Below are 16,875 nucleotides of genomic sequence, written 5' to 3' on the forward strand. Positions count from 1 at the left end.
ACATCCTGACTTATATAAAAATCCATTAGCTTTACTACAAAAATTTCCAAAGGAAACAAATGAAAGTTCTGAAGGGCATTTAGTCGGAAACTGCGGTAAACTTCCCAATCAGCTAGAGTGAGTATAAAATGCCAATCACTTGGCGCCAAATCCACTCGCAGACTTTGAAACCCTTCCTCGCCGAAGCCCCGCCCACTTCCTACAGGGCGCCGCAGGTTGCTCCGTGCCTTCCCTATAATACTGGGGCACACCAGGCGCTGGGAAGGGACCGCTTTTCTGTCATGCGCACTAGGGATAGTCGCGCTTTCCTCCATACTCAACCAACTGGAACAAGGCCTCTTCTGGCGCGTTCAGAGTCCTCTGGACGTGCGCGCGCGCGCGCGCTCTCGTGTCCTGCCGCGCGGTCTTGCGCATGAGCAGATTATCCCGCGAGGACGGAAGTGAGAGGCTGGTCTTCGGCGGTGGGGGCTGCCGCGGTTCCTGAGGGGTGGGCGAGCGGCGGACATGGCGAACTCCGGGAGTCTTGTAGTTCCCGTGGCAGTGCTGGTGCTGTTGCTTTGCGGGGCTCCCTGGACCCACGGACGGCGGAGCGACGTGCGCGTCGTCACGGACGAGAACTGGAGAGAGTTGCTGGAAGGAGAGTGGATGATAGAATTGTGAGCGCGGGGTGATTGTCTCGGGGTCTCCTCGGTGGGCCGGGCTAGCAGGGGTCCTCGGTCGGAGTCTGGACACCGGACTTCATCTCTCCCTTGACCCCCCTTGACCCTCCTCCGAGGCCCTCGATCCTGGGGACTGCCACTGCGGACTGCGGAGCTCGCGCCCCCGCCGCCTCCAGATCTGCAAACTGCTCTGCGGACCAGCCGCGGGCTTGGTCCCTCACGCTCCTCGTTTTCACTAAGGAACATTAAGTTTCTTCTAAAATTGTGCACTCTGGTTTCGTGTTTAAGGCTGTAGTGTGCCTACGAGATTGTGTTCCGGTTCTCTCAACTTTAATTCATCGCTTTGGGGGTGGGGTGGTCGGGGTGACTAGTTCCTATACAGTTATTTATTTTAGAATGATGTTTCACAAACGGATTCGACTTATTTTTACCAAATTTTACAAGAGAGGAATTTGAGCAGAACCTCTCTTCTTTTGTCTAATTATCCTTAAAAGGTAGCCCATTTATAGTGTTGGAATTTGGGACTCTCTGTTTTAAATTTTATTTTATAGGTTAGGTATATTTTTATTTCAAATGTCAAGTAAATTCAAGTTGGGTTATTTTAAAATCTTAATTCCCTTTATCATTCTTTCTCTTATTGTTTTTCTCATTCTACACTTCTCATTTTTTCTTTGCATGTGTGTTTTTGCAAAATACTGGTTGTCCTGGCTTGTGAATCTTAATGCTGTCCGAGTGGTACCGCATTAAAAGATGTGTGAATGTAACTGTAAACTGTTCGAAGAAAATCGTTTGTGTGGTGGTTCTGTAATAATAAGGTGCATTCTGCATCGGTAGAATATAAACAATCTGCCTTTGCTTTAGTTTGCACACTGGTGATAGTGGTGGCAGTATTATTGATACTGGTGGTATTAGTTATATTAGTTATAAAAAATACAATTGAGTGTTAACTGTATACTAGATACTGCTAAGCACTTTATATACGTTATTATATTTAATTCTCAAAATTCTATGAGATAGATATTATTTCCCACATTTTACAGATGTAAACTGTAACATACCTAAACATACCTAAAGACCTAATCAACCTGTCCAGATACTGCTTTTTTCAGCTTCTAAAGCAGGGGTGTCAAACTCATTTCCACTGGGGAGGGGGTCACATCAGCCTGGTAGTTGCCTTCAAAGGGCTGAAATAATTTTAGGACTTTCTAAATGTAACTCCTTAACTGAGAAGGAGTCGAAATTATATTTGGCCTTCTGAAGGCCACTGCAAGGCTGATGTGGCCCCTAGTGAAAATGAGTTTGACACCCCTGTTCTAAAGCCTAACACAGAGTAGGCATGCAGTGATAGCTGTTAGTACACCTGCCTTCTTTAACAAGGTTCCAGTGTTTTCCTGTATTGTCAGGTTGCCAGTTTAGGAGCCAGGTGAAAGTGGACATCATTAAGGGAAAACCCAGAAGGCCAACTCCATAACTCTTGAGTGGCAAAATCAAAAAGGATGTAGAACATTTATATGGAGGATAAGATAGGGGAAAATGTGTATAGTGTGCATATATTCATTAAGTGAATTTTCAGGTACCATTGGAAGTTGCAGGGGAGACAAAATATAACGAGTGACACCTTTTAGTTTTTATTGTCATGGGGAACTTGTTTTAGATTGTGCCCATAAAATACTATTTCATAAATAATGTGTTAAGCAACAGTGATTATGAATTTATATGCCAAGTACAGACAAGCATTACTCAAGGAGGTTTTTAAAAACTCAATTTGATCAAACTATATAAGTACTCAAAAGTTAAGTACAGGTGATTTGAATTAGAGCATCTGTGTGAAATTAGAGTATATGATAGTATTGTTTTTTTCCCCCATAGCTTACTGATTTTTGAGGCTGAATCTTTAAAAAGCACTTAAAAAACAAAAGGAACTTGGTAAAGGGATCTAGTTAGTAGTCCCAATGCTAGCTAATTATTACAAGTCTGTTACCTATATTAAATTCATCTTCATCAGAAGTTTTGTTACAGAGATATTTTCATTGTAATACTATTTATTATAGGAACTTTGGCTTTTATGTATGGTACTAGTCTTGTTCCACAATGCCTATTACTTTTAGGAGTCTTGTTTTTAATAAAAGAAGTCAAGTATTATGTATAATGGAGTACAGAAAGTACTTTTGTATTTAAGAGGTATAGGCTTTATTCTTTCTGTTCCATTAAACGGAGGCAAATTATAAGATAATACACAATAAAGTGGCAAAGTCAAACCTGAGGGGAAAGTCAGGGCCTTGAAAAATGATGACTACTTGAGGAGTAATTAAAATCATAATGTGTTTGGCCATGGATTTGTAAACTTGAGGTCTTAAAGAGAGGCTGACCAAAGGCTGTCCAAAAGAATTTTGTTTGGCTTGCTTAGAGTTTGTGTCTGTGGCTTATGTTTTGAGGTAACGTTTTTTAAAAATAAAAATGCAGATTTTTTTGGCTTGTTTTTTATAAGAATAGCCTGCCATACTGGGTCAGCAATCCCTTGTGGCAGTCATCCTGAGCAGTGGTTTCCTGCTTAAGATGTGGTGCAACTTTTCCTTGTTCACCACAGCCCTGGGTGCTACTTCTATTTTTCTCGTAATGGCACCTTGCATTTGTGACTCCTGCAGTGTAAAATTATTAAAACTGGTGAACTCCAAATTTAACTTTGAGCTTTCTGGTGGCCACATTTTCATAGAGAAATACGAAGGTTTTTTTTTTTTTTTTTAATAGAGCTGCTTTGTATGTGAAAACATCTTTGCGTCTTAACTTTTTCTCAGAATTATTTTTATGTGATTAGCATCATCAACTCATAGATCTTAATTGCCAGAGTGTTAGGCTCATATTTAAAACTGTTTTATTTTAATGAAATTAACCACTCTGCTGTCTTGTTTTTAGTATAAAATATTCTTCACAAATTACTCATTTTAGAATTTTTATTCCAGTATGGTTGTATTTGAATGCCTAACTTTTTTTTAAAACTGTATTTCTCAGTTATGCACCATGGTGTCCTGCTTGTCAGAATCTTCAGCCAGAATGGGAAAGTTTTGCTGAATGGGGAGAAGATCTTGAGGTTAACGTTGCAAAAGTAGATGTTACAGAGCAGCCAGGTACTATACGTCTATGCGTGGCTTTGTTTCTTGCATATTGGGTTGATAAGTTTATCCTGTTTTCCACATTGCATGGTCTTTACCTTTCATTAAGTTTTGAAAACATAACTGTCTGCAGTTAATTAAGCCAACTCACCACCTGCCTGCTAGGGGCTCAGTGTGCAATGACTTCAAAAAGCAGATTCCTTGGTTTCAAGGAATGTATGCAGCTCATACCTTTTATGTGTTGGTCTAAGAGATCTTGGAGACCTCACTCTCCCCTCATTCTTCCCCACATAACTGCCTCTGATCTTTTTTGCTTTGTATCCCAGGCCGCAGTCTAGTATGTAAGAAGTCCTAGAACACTGTGGTCCAGGTGGACACTGGCCAAAGCCACCATTTGCATCCATATTAAACTTCAGGTTTAATAAAGAGCATGCCATTGAGGTTCTTTGCAGAGTCAAGGTCATATTCCTTGACAAGTTGTATGAATCTCTGTAATTGGATCCCAAATTTAATACCTGTGATTTGAGGACATGTGCTTTTAATTACAAAGCCTGCGTGGTTGTGGGGTCAAGGACACTCCTGACTCGGCCCTCTGGCCAAGTGGTAGGTCCTGCCCTCAGGCGTGCTCCTTTCTTAGTCCAGTCTCATCTTACCTGTTCTTGCTCACTGTATACCTGGGTTCTTGACTCTGCCTGATTCCAAATGGTAATAATAGCTAATATTGAACACTTGCAGTCATGTTAGCTGCTGTTATTATTGCCCATCTTATGATTCATGATGTGTTCCATTTCTAACAACATCTTAAACTCAGCCTTTGTTTTCTGAATGTCAAATGCAATTTGATTTGATTTTAGACCTTTATAATACAGACAACTGTTGGTGCGGTATAATTGATCAAGTGTTTATATGTAAATTGACTTTTTAATTGAGATAATATGTAGTAGTTTTTTTAAAAGTTGCTTTAAGTAGACAATTAGGTTTTTTATTATTTATGTTACAAAACTCAACCTGGCTGGTGTAGCTCAGTGGATTGAGTGTGGGCCTGTGAACCAAATCATCGCCAGTTCGATTCCCAGTCAGGGCACATGCCTGGGTTACAGGCCAGGTCCCTGGTGGGGGGCCCCCAAGAGGCAACCACACATTGATGTTTCTCTCCCCCTCTTTCTCCCTCCCTTCCCCTCTCTCTAAAAATAAATAAAATCTTTAAAAAAAGAAAAAAAACTCAACTATTTTTGGTATAATTTAATATTTTTTCCCTATTAGTATTTAAATCAGAATCAACTTTTAAGTAGTAAGTGATTGGCCCATATAAAACCTGCTCTGTATTTTTTCTTGTATTTATTTGTCATCTTTATCATTTGCAGGACTGAGTGGACGATTTATCATAACTGCTCTTCCCACTATTTATCAGTAAGTATTTGAAGATTTGGTGGTTTTGAAGAAGGATGCATCATAGTATAATCAGAATAGAGGCCTCTGTCCTGCTATATGTTTAAAGAGTATTGTATTCATTAAGTGTATTAGAAGGTTTATTAACTACTAGTGCTGTCCTAGGTGCCTTTACATAGATGAATGATGTATGAGACAGTCCCTAATTTCAAAGATTTGTGATTGTTTTCAAAGGTGATATTCACATGAAATGATTTGCTACTCTTCAGCATAGTAAATGTTTTTGAGCCCAGAGTTGTGGTTAGTCCTGTAGGAAAATTGGTAAGGGAAAACCTGGGCTGGAGTGGTTAGTGGAGATTATGGGGTTTCAACACAACCTTGGAGGTAGATTTCAAAAGTACAGAGTAAGCATCCAATCCTGAGGGCATCTCGTAAATAGTCATAAATAGGAACATGGTATGTTAAAAAATTAGCTAAGAAAGTGCTGTAGCTCAACCGTGGGGACAGTAGTAGGAGAAATGGTTGGGTGTTAAGTCAAAATGAACAAGATTATATAATAGTCTTCAATATCAGGTCTTTTAGTTTGACTTTATCTTTTCAGTGGAGATAGGAAATCTCAAATCTGTACCTGCCCTCTACCTTAATGCCCATCTGGCTGGTGGATTGAATGCCAGGAGTTATTCATTGAGCTCTCCTCATTTAAAGTTATATAAACAACAAGTTGGCAATTCTTTATGTATGTGTATTTCGCTTTCTTTTTCTTCATTTTTCATGTCTAAATGTTTCCTTATACGTTTTTTATTCTCTCATGCTCCCTTTGTATGTATTTAAATGTCTATTCTCTGTCTCTATAAGTGCTTCTCTTCCTTTTCAGTCAGTGCTTTTCTCTACAGGCCCCTTAAGTGACTATAATCAGTCTCGCCCTTCCCTTTTTACTTCTCAACACCCCCTGAACTTATCTGGAATTTCCTGCCCATTTTCTTTTAATCATGTTGTTTATCATGCCCATTCTCCTAACTTCTGACTTTTGAAATCCTACCTGTCTTTCAAATGAAAAACAGCTCAAATGCCATTTTTTTCCCCCCAAATCTTTGTTTTTGGCTTTCTTGTGGTCTTTGGCTCTGAATGGATAAAGGATCCTTTAACCCTACTGTAGGTAGTAGGGAACTATTGAAAGTTATTACATTTAACTGATAAAAATAGAAGTGTTAATTAAGTAGGGTTAGACTGCAGTATTATTTAAGGTAGTTTGGGGATGGTGAAGATGTGGGAGCAGGGTGAGCAGTTACCACCCTACAGCAGAACTCCATACACTGGGAATGGGAAGGACAAGGTGGGTGTCAGGAAGAACGCACAGCAGGCTGTAAAATAGAATCACTGAAATGGGACAAAGGGAAACACTTTACCTGATGCCTCCAGTGATTTAAAGCATGATGGCTGAGATGATGTGATTATGACTGTAACTATCAGAAAATTGCCTTAAATGTTTTAACTTACAGTTAACAATAACTGACAATCAATAACTATCAGACACTTTTCTAACAACTCTTCATGTAATATGTGTATTACACATAAGGCTTAAAAGTGATTTTCTGAGATTTGTCTCTTTTGTGTCCGTCCGTCCCCTCTATACCCCTGTTTTATTGAGATGTAACTGACATATAATGACTGACTTTGTTTCATAGTTTTATTATTTGGAAAAGTAACAATGACAGTCTTAGGCTTACAATTGTAAAAATAGAACCATTGATTAAATTTGGGGCTGAGATGTCATGAGTTGATAATTAATGTAATTTGCTACTTGTGCTTTGCTAATGATTTTGAGTATTAGGATTGTAAAATGAGATTAAAGAAATAGCAAAACAAATACAAAGTTTATTTATTTGGTACTGGATAATACTATTCCTATCTTTTTAGTTGTAAAGATGGTGAATTTAGGCGCTATCAGGGTCCAAGGACTAAGAAGGACTTCATAAACTTTGTAAGTGACAAAGAATGGAAAACTATTGAACCTGTTTCATCATGGTTTGGTCCAGGTTCTATTCTGTAAGTATGAGGGGTTTTTCTCTTCTTTTTGTTTTAATTGGAACAGGTAATTATATTTTGTGTAAATCATTCTCGGGCTCTTAAAATATATTCAGATTTATTATGTCATATTTTTGATTTGGCTCTTCTAGGTTAAACAAATACTTTGATCCTTTTTATAGAATTAACTTGAAATCCTTTTCAGGAATGTGTTAACTCTGTAGATAAGGTCATTTGTATCATCAGAAGCTAAATGATGCTCTTAAGTATGAAGAAATGAGAAAGCTGTCATTTGAGCTTAATATTTGAATGAGAAGCCTCAAACATGCACCTACTTGTGCTACCTTTAGATTTTAGTTCTTTATTTAATGTGATTGAATTATTCTACCAGTCTGGTAACTTTTTTGTTTGAATAGATGGGATGAACAATGACCCTAATATCCCTAATGCCATGACTAACCACTGAGCTTTACATATAACTAGAGGGCAGCAGCTTGCTATGGAACAGGAAGGATTGGAGATAGCATGCACATTTCCTGCTAGCTGTTGGAGTGCATTCAAGAGACTTTCAGGAGTATTGAATTTTGCTAAGGTCACCATGGACTTATCCTGGTGTGGCTAAGCTATCTCTTCCTGTCCCTTCACCACACTTGCTGTTGGAGTATTGGGCACTGGGACACCAGTGGTGAAAGAGATAAAAATACGCTCTGGATTCTGGGAGTAGGGAAAAGATCAGCTCTAAGCATTATTTTGAAATAGAAATTTACCTTTTCCATCTTTCCCTTACACCTCTCCTGTGAAAATCTGAATTGATGTCCTTTTATGTCAAAATTTCTCCAGTGTACCACCATGTCAACCTAATTAAGGCACCAAATGTTTGCGATAGAGTCTGATTAGTTCAGACTGTAGGGAGGCTTTATGTTTCAATTCCTTGTTCCTCTTCCCATTTTTCATTTTAAACAAAAGCAACATGATTAAAGTCCCTTTCTCTGTTGGACTGAAAATGTAACTGATTTTTGTTTTTTGAAATCTCATAGATGAATCTTAGCCTTTTAGTAGAAGAAGGGGTTTGCTTCTAGGCTCTGTTGAATCCTCAGGGCAGCAGTCAGCACTTTTTTATTGGAGAACTGAACAAGGGGCACTCTAAGTGTCAGCAAATTCACTCCTCTAATGATGGGCAGTTGGATTAGGTTGTCCTGCATGTAGGAACTTTGGCTTGTGTGCGAATTGGTTTATATGTTGGTGGCAATACTTTTGATAGAGGGAAAACAGTTGGGAACAAACAAACCCATCTTATATTTGGAACATGCCCTTTAACTATCCATCTAAACTGCTTGGATTTAATTATGTGAAAATAATTATTTTTACTTATATGATGACTTAGCATTTGTTTCCTATGTAATTATTTTATATATCATTAAACTATATCATACTGAAGCTATTGTAAGTTTAATTTTAGTATGAAAGGGGGGTAATTCTAAGGTGGGGAGGATCAGCTCAATACGTGTACCTAGTTCTTCTTTAAAGCTCTGCTTGTGAAGGGATTCTGTGCTCATTTGAAGCCATTTGCTTTACAGTATGCCTGACTTTAACTGATTCCATAGGGCTTGTAACCTCTTACGCAGAATACATTGGAGAAGTCATCAGATGAAAGGTGAAAGGTTAATGTCAAAGCTGTTAGGGGAAAAGGAAAAAAATTACTGCGTTTTTTATATGAGGATATCACATAATGGGAACAATTCAGAAACTTAATTTTCATTAACAAGTCTCATTAAAGTCTTGAATTAGTGCTGTATGACTAATCTTGATTAACACCATCAATAAAATCCGGCCTGCTGAGATTATAGAGTGAAAAATAGAAGCTATAGCTATACATACATATATTCTACTTCAGAGCTGTATATCTTACTCAGTTTTTCAATCATCTCTCTTTCATTTTAGGATGAGTAGTATGTCAGCTCTCTTTCAGCTATCTATGTGGATCAGGGTATGGGCTAAAATTTTATTTCTATTTTAAACATTTTTGACATTATTACTTTTTTTTAAATGACCAGATTTTTAGGTTATTTTTTTTTCTTTTGATTTTAGACTTGCCATAACTATTTTATTGAGGACCTTGGATTACCAGTATGGGGATCATACACAGTTTTTGCTTTAGCAACTCTGCTTTCAGGACTATTACTAGGACTCGTAAGTACTTTATTTTCAGAGTACTAGGAAGAAAAATATCTTAAAAGTCGATAATTTTATATAGTTGTACTAGCTTTATAATATATTATACATTTGGCTTTCTTATATTTATTTTTGCAGTGTATGATATTTGTGGCAGATTGTCTTTGTCCTTCAAAAAGGCGTCGACTGCAGCCATACCCTTCCAGTAAGTGTATATATATATATATATTTTTTAGGTTCTATTATTACTTATTTATTCATTTTTTAAATTTATTTTTTGGTTACAGTTGACATATTTTAGTTTCAAGTATACAGCTTAGTGGTTAGACATTAATATACCTTACGACAGCAGTTTTCAACCTTGTTATTTCATGGCACACATAAACTAATTACTAAAGTTCTGTGGCACACAAAAATAGATTTTTTGCTTATCTGAAAATAAACTGAGGTATAATTTTGATTCATTTACACTGGATGGCTCTTTTTGTGTTGGCTGTTGTCATTTTTTTATTTGATAGTCTAAGGTAAAAGAGGTCAGTGCCCCTGACATGTCAGGTACTGCATGTTTTAAAAGTTCCTGCCTTACGAAGTGATCACTCCAATAAGTCTAGTACCCATCAGACACAATACATAGTTATTACAATATTATTGACTGTATTCCCTATGCTTTACATTCCCGTGACTGTTTTTTATAACTGGCAATTTGTACTTCTTAATCCCTCTCTTCCACTTTAGGTTTCTAAATATGGAGGGTGGCTTATATCGGAAGGAGCAGGGGAATATATATTTCATGTAAGAATAACAGCTCCATGGATTTTGGAACATACTTATTTTCTTTTATAATGTAGAGAATTTTAATATTGCATATAATTTGCAGATATTTAATAACATTGATATCAACTTATTTGAAAATTCCATGATATTCATGGATCCATTTGAACATACTTGAGTGCAAAAAAGTTAAATATATTCTGCTTTGGAAGTCATTCATTGCTATAGAGATCACGTTTGAAGATTTTTCTTTTTAGTCAGCCACATCTTAAGTTTTTCTGGTAGGAAATTGGGAAAAGCAATTCCTGTAGTTGATTTAGGATTGACACTGTGCTATGAGTTTATATAATAGAAGTGTTCACTGCTGTCTGTCTTGATATAATAATAATCTAGCCATCATTTATTTTCAATCTTGAAAATTATACTGTTATGGAAGCCCTCCTGTTTGCTGTTTGTAAAGAACTTTCACTTTTCGTTGTCCCATTTGCTTTTCAGCAACCCTCTAAAGTGGACTGCATAAAAGCAACATTCTTCCTATTTTGTGGTTGAGGAAACTAAGGCCCAGAGAGATGAACTATTTTCCAAGGTCACACAGAAATGACAGAGTTTAAGAGTAGAACCTAAATCAGACTCTTGGCCTGGTCTTTCCGTACGCTGCCTTTCATGATTTATGATTTATTGAGGTCTAAACTCCTTAAATGAAGTCAGTGGAGATTGCATTTATGGTTTACTTTGTTCATTGAATAACTGATAGGTTTTTTTTTCATTTTGTAGGTAGCTGCATTGATACTATAAAAAGGACAGGTATTGGGGGAGGGAAACATTTTATCCACCAAGGGCCTCTGCCCTATAGGAAGAAAAATGCGAGCACAGATTACTTAACAGACAATTTAAAAGTTGGTGAATGTATATTTTATTTCACTTCAAAAACCTTACTTAGCCAAACAAATGTGTCTCTTAAGTAATATGTGATACAACTGATAGATAGTGATCCATACTTTGTGATATTGCCCCTTTTCATAATAGGCTTAATGATTTGAATTGTTTTCCACTATGTGTGTTTGGCTTAGATTTTGAGTTGCTTGGGGAAAGACTCGCCTCGTTTTAAGCAGAATAGGAATTTATTGGTTTATGTAGCAAGGAAATCTGAGGGTAGAGTTGATTGGATCCTGGGGCTCACATATTAGGATGTTACGTTTCTGAACTGCTCAAGTTCTCCTTGCCTTCATTTGCTCCATTTTTGTCTCTTTCCAGTCCTTAGCATAAAAATGATAGCTCACAATTGCAGAGTGAGAAGGAAATACATCTCTACTCACAACCATCTTTTGGAAAAACTCTGGTGTACTCCACTTACGTAAACGGTTTGCTTTTTGGAACAGCCACTGTAAACCAGGGTTTCTCAACCTTGACACTATTAACCTTTTAGGCTGCATAATTTTTAATTATGATGGACTGTCTTTTGTATGTTTTTGGGTGTTCAGCAGCATCCCATTGGTTGCCAGCAGTACCACCTCCCAGCTGTGGCAATCAAAAATTCTCCAGACATTATCACATGTTCATTGGTGGGGCAAAATCACCCCTGGTGGAGAACCACTGCTATAAACTGTAGTGCTCACCCCACCCACATGGGATGTGGTGTAGGGAAGAGGCTATTAACCAAACAGAAAGGGATGCCAGACAGACCAAAGAATAGATTGTTCACTGCATGGTAATTTATTCCCATAGCTCCTATATTTCCCCCCTCCATACTGGGTTGCCTGGAACTAGGGGCAGTCTGGCATCTCTGAAGAGAGAGAAGCTCATTGGCCCAGTTCTGTGTTCTGTATCTCTGTTTAACATGGTATGGTCTAAGTTTAAGTTAACTAGCAACAGATCTTATGGAAAAAAAAAAAAAGTGTATGTGTACATATTTGAAAATTCATGGAGCCATGCACTTAAGATTTGTACATTTTATTGTTTGTAATTATACCTTAATAAAAGTATATGTGGAGTAGAGGAAGCACATTTATGAAACTACTTGGAAAAAAACATGGATAGGAATATAACCTTTAACTATAAATGTCTGATTGCTATTCTTTTGGGAACTGAAACAAGGGTAATGTTGAAATTTGGTTCAGTATACTTACTAATTAAAAGGTTTAGTAGTAAATTAATATAATTATATTTAATGCAGTACTTTCTTTACAACATCCATTTTCACAGCATTAATTCTGATTCATTAATTTCAATTCATAAATAGGTAATTATAATGAATTTGGAAAGTAAAATGGATCTTGTAAACCAACTTTTATCTTATGTATCTCTTATTCTTGAAAACAACTTTTTCCTTTTGGATAGATAAGTAAATGCCAAAGCAGTTTATGGGCATACGAAATCATATCTTGACTTTATACTAATGCAAATCTAATATCTCAACAAAAAACATTTTGTGGTCTTTATCTTTAAGAAAAATTATTACCAGAATCTTCTCAACCTTTGAAAAAAGTGGAGGAGGAACATGAGGCCGATGAAGAAGATGTTTCAGAAGAGGACGCTGAACATAAAGAAGGAACAAATAAAGACTTTCCACAGAATGCCATAAGACAACGTTCTGTGGGTCCTTCATGGGCCACAGATAAATCTTAGTTAATTTTTATAAATACCTTAATTAGTTTGGACAAAAACAGAAGACTAATCGTTTCTTTTGGTTTGAAGTGAACTGTGACTTGTACCTTGCAGGATTCCATCTATTCTGTCATTAGATTGAAAGGTCTACCTTTAGAAAAGAAAAGGAGCACTATGTAAAAAGTTTGAAATAGGATATAACAGCAGTATGGTGGTTTAAACAGTTCTTTAAATTTTTGAAGAATCTGGTGCCAAGCAATAAGATTTGTGTGCTTGTTTAATAATGACCTTTTTCATAATAAAATTTTTGAGGTTGAAAAATTACATTTCCCAAGTATTGCATTATTGAGATATTTAAGGAGATTACTTTAGAGAAAAAGATTTCTCATTTAATAAAATTTTCTTGTTTCACTGTGTGAAAAAAGAAACAAACATATTTCCCATAAATGGGAACTTTGCCCATTGTCTCAAGAAACACTATTTCAGTGACAATTCTGTGGTCCTTTTAGAGAAAATAGTCCAAAATTTCCTCATATTTTTAAATAATGCAGCTAATAAAAATTAACCTTATTTTAATTGCAGCTTTTTTACACATGATAATATAGGATATGCTCCTGATTTAGGAAGTTTTTGTAAGTCCATGGTGTTGCCTTGATTCCTATAAAGTTGGTTTACATTTTCTGTTTCTCTGTTTAGCATACCTTTCTTACCATGGGTTATGTTTTTCATTTTCCAAATTGGAGAATATCCTGGAAATATTTTTCATATTTTAATAAATAGTATTTTATTTTGTTGTTGTAGTTATTTTATTTTGTTGCAAACTGAAGTTTACTGAGGGATCTTTAAAATTGAAGAGCTGTCTACTGATTTAAAATTTTGGCCACTTATTTCAGATTTTAAATTATTCTTGTTGAACTTTTACTTGGACTTTTTTTGTATTTGTGATGTAAAGGTAAACATTCCAGACTTTTATGTGATGTGGAAAAGCCTCTGCATTTTGTGTTTTAAAAATTGATTGGAGCTTAATCTGATATAAAATAAAGTTAGCATTTTACTCAGGAAAAAGGATCTTTTATAGTGTTAGTTTTCGATGTACATTTGTCTCATACAGAAAGTTCTTGATTTTACAAAGTCAGTGTACACTTGATGTTTTAAAATCATAATATTTTTGTGTCTTTAAGAAGACAAACTCTGTATTCTGTACTTTCTACTGTGTGGTATTTCACAGGTGGGAATCAGCAGGATGAGACATTTAACATATTTTTATTCCTTAAAGAGTTAGTACCTTACAGCAAAAGTGGGATTGGTGTTGGGTGGCAATATAGAACTGTATTGGCTACAAAAAGGTGAAAACCATAAGTATTCAGAATGATCACCTGTCCGTTATCTAATAGATGATTTCTGTAATGTCCCCTCTCGTGTAGATTCTGCTTCTTTGTCAGTTCGTTAGACTTACAGTTTCATAGTATACAACAGTTTTCTTTAAAGGCCTCTCCTTTAGAATATTAAGTATTCTACCACTGAAGAGTTTGGATGTACAGTAATTTTGTGATGCTTTAGAAAAATATTCTAAGCACGAAATAAACTTTTCTAAGCCTTCACTAAAACTGAAGATGTATGATTTCTAGTTGCATATTTAGAAATGCTTAATTTGTATTTAACAATGTTCAAATGAATAGTTGGGTCACTACGTACTTGATAATATGTAATCATACACATCTTTTTCTGTTACGTGAGCAAATGATAGATAGAGGAAAACAGTTCTCAGACCCTTAGAAATCACTTCACTCATAAATAGAGTAAATGCTTAATCAAGCATTCTGTCTTCTAGTTCCTAGTATACATAAAATTATAAATTTTAAGTTTTTAAATAATTAGAAAACATATACACAGCAAATTAAAATAGGCAGAACAGGTAGAGATTTGATATTTCAGAAGTCATTATCTTTTCAGTTCTTCAGGTCTGTCAGAGTAGACATCTGAATAAGCAATTTTCTGGCACATCAGAAGCTCAGGAATGATATGGGGTAATATTACCTTTAAGGGACCCCTTTTTCCATTACTGGTTTATGGGGGCTCAACATGGCATCTTAACTACAGATCACTTAGGAAAGAATAAGATGCAGCAGAATCCTGGAGAGCTCTGTTCCACCTTCTCTCCCCAATCACCTGATCATCAGCTCCACCATGGAAGTGTTATTAAATCTGATCACTCCAATGGGAAATGCAGTGTTCTACCACATACTGCTTAAGTACTTAGAAAGAATGACACAAGTTTTAATGATGATTCCTGTGTCTATAATAATAGCTACCATTCACTGATTACCTATTGGAGTTATTCTGAGTTACTGTCATGAGTCGTTTAGCCCCAACTACAACCTACAATAGGTAAGTATCACACATCTTTCAGGTGAACAGGCTCAGAGAGCTATGACAGAAATAGGTACAATGGAAATCCAGTTCTGATTTCAAATCTTGTGATTTTTTTCAGTATGAGTACTGATGATTTAGCAGTCTATATGTTAAATTTGTGAATTTTAATACTTAAAATTTCACTCATTGGACTATTGTAACAACAATATTCTATTCAAATATTCTGAAGTCAACATTCAGAAGTATCAGAATTCAGTATTTGAAGTCTTAGGATTTTGGGTGCTGCATAAAGAATCAAGGTTATTATTCCAGTAAGTCTTGCTTTTGAAAACAAATTTTCTCTCAAGTCATTTGTCTCCTTTTTCAGACCAATACAAAGAAAGCGTAGTTCTGGACTTAGTTATGATAAAATTAACATTTTGAACACTCTGATCCATAGTTTAAGGTAGAATTCTTTCAAATTAGTTAATTTTTTTCCAGCTTTACTGAGGTATGATTGACAAAACAGATTAATTCTGATGTGAATCTTTTATTAATAAGGTCATTGATTTGGGGAGGAATTTAACAAGTGGCCCTATGGAGGAATTGTATAATTCTAAAAGTAAAATTTTAAATTGAATATTCTACTTGGCAGATTTAGATGTGTGTTTATTATAAATGGTGATAATATCAGTATTTTGGCTGTGATATCAATGTCCCTCCTTTTTACCCCTTTGGTTGTGTGTGACAATACTTTTAAACCTGTTTTCATTGTGGTATCAACTCATTCTGGTTGTATCCTGAAAATGAAAACAAAAAATGAAAATAAAAGAAGTCAGTTGACCAAAAGAAAGGTTTGATTTATCTGAAACTTCTTTTAAATCTAAGTATAATTAAGAGAGTCATTTTAAATTCAGTGAAAATATACTTCACTTTGAAGAATAACAAGAATTTTTTAAAAACTTGCCTAGCTTTAGCGTCTGATAAGGCTTGTCATAGAAACAAGGTTACTAGTTGATTAAAATACATCAACTCATGTATTTGGAAAGATTCAACATACCACTACCTGGGCATTCCTCTGAAACTTTCTCTAAACTTTGGATATCTGCTCACACAGAATCAAATATATACTTGACTGGAAATTGTAAATGCCCCTAACTATGTCTCCTCTTATCAACCCAATGGATGTTCCTGAAACTACTTTAAGAAATCACTTGTTCCCATGAACATGCCTCACAATCCATTTGTTGGTTCAAAAGTCAGCTCAAGTCCTGTAAGTCCTTTCTGGCCCACATATTTTTTTTTTCTTTTCTTACAGTGTGGATTTTTATCATTCTCTGGCTGTTAAATCACATTCTGTCTTGTAATATTTCTTTTGCACTTACTATTACCAGTTAACTGAGTGACACTGAGCAACTCACCATATATCTCTAGGCCTCTATGAGTAAAGTGATTTCTGAGGTTCTTTACCTTTAATGGGGTAATTGTTGCATTCATATTTTGTCCTAAAATCTGACTGTTAACTTCTGGAGGCCTGAACCTCATTGTTAATTTGAGACAAAGCATAGTGTTGTGGGAAACTTCTGGGCAGTGGTCAAGGGACCCCTGACTAGGAATGCGACTGCCTCATTTCTGGACATTGATTTTTGTGTTTGTGAAATGAGGGTAAGTTAAGTAGTCTAGTGTTCAGGTAAAATGAAGAAGTTCTTAAAGTGAACGATAAAGTTATTTGCCACTTGAGCTTCCTGGGCAAGTTTCTAAGAATTTTAATACCAGGTGAATGAAGACAGTGG

At 36.0% G+C, this 16,875-nt stretch overlaps 1 protein-coding gene and 1 non-coding gene across 2 annotated transcripts; both read left to right on the plus strand.

The window, feature by feature from the left end:
- Window positions 1–380: 380 nt before the first annotated feature.
- On the plus strand, window positions 381–15,921 carry TMX1 (thioredoxin related transmembrane protein 1). The gene is made up of 8 exons (XM_024568090.4): window positions 381–656; window positions 3,669–3,784; window positions 5,134–5,179; window positions 7,076–7,204; window positions 9,125–9,170; window positions 9,272–9,373; window positions 9,494–9,560; window positions 12,573–15,921. The coding sequence occupies exons 1-8, from the start codon at window positions 505–507 to the stop codon at window positions 12,749–12,751; spliced, it is 837 nt and encodes a 278-aa protein (XP_024423858.1). The 5' UTR covers window positions 381–504; the 3' UTR covers window positions 12,752–15,921.
- Window positions 3,897–4,037, plus strand: LOC112312069 (small nucleolar RNA SNORA70). The gene has a single exon (XR_002975523.2). It is a non-coding gene; the product is annotated as a small nucleolar RNA SNORA70 (small nucleolar RNA).
- Window positions 15,922–16,875: the final 954 nt, after the last annotated feature.

Source organism: Desmodus rotundus, chromosome 7 (genome assembly GCF_022682495.2).
Source record: "Desmodus rotundus isolate HL8 chromosome 7, HLdesRot8A.1, whole genome shotgun sequence".
NCBI classification, from domain to species: Eukaryota; Metazoa; Chordata; class Mammalia; order Chiroptera; family Phyllostomidae; genus Desmodus; species Desmodus rotundus.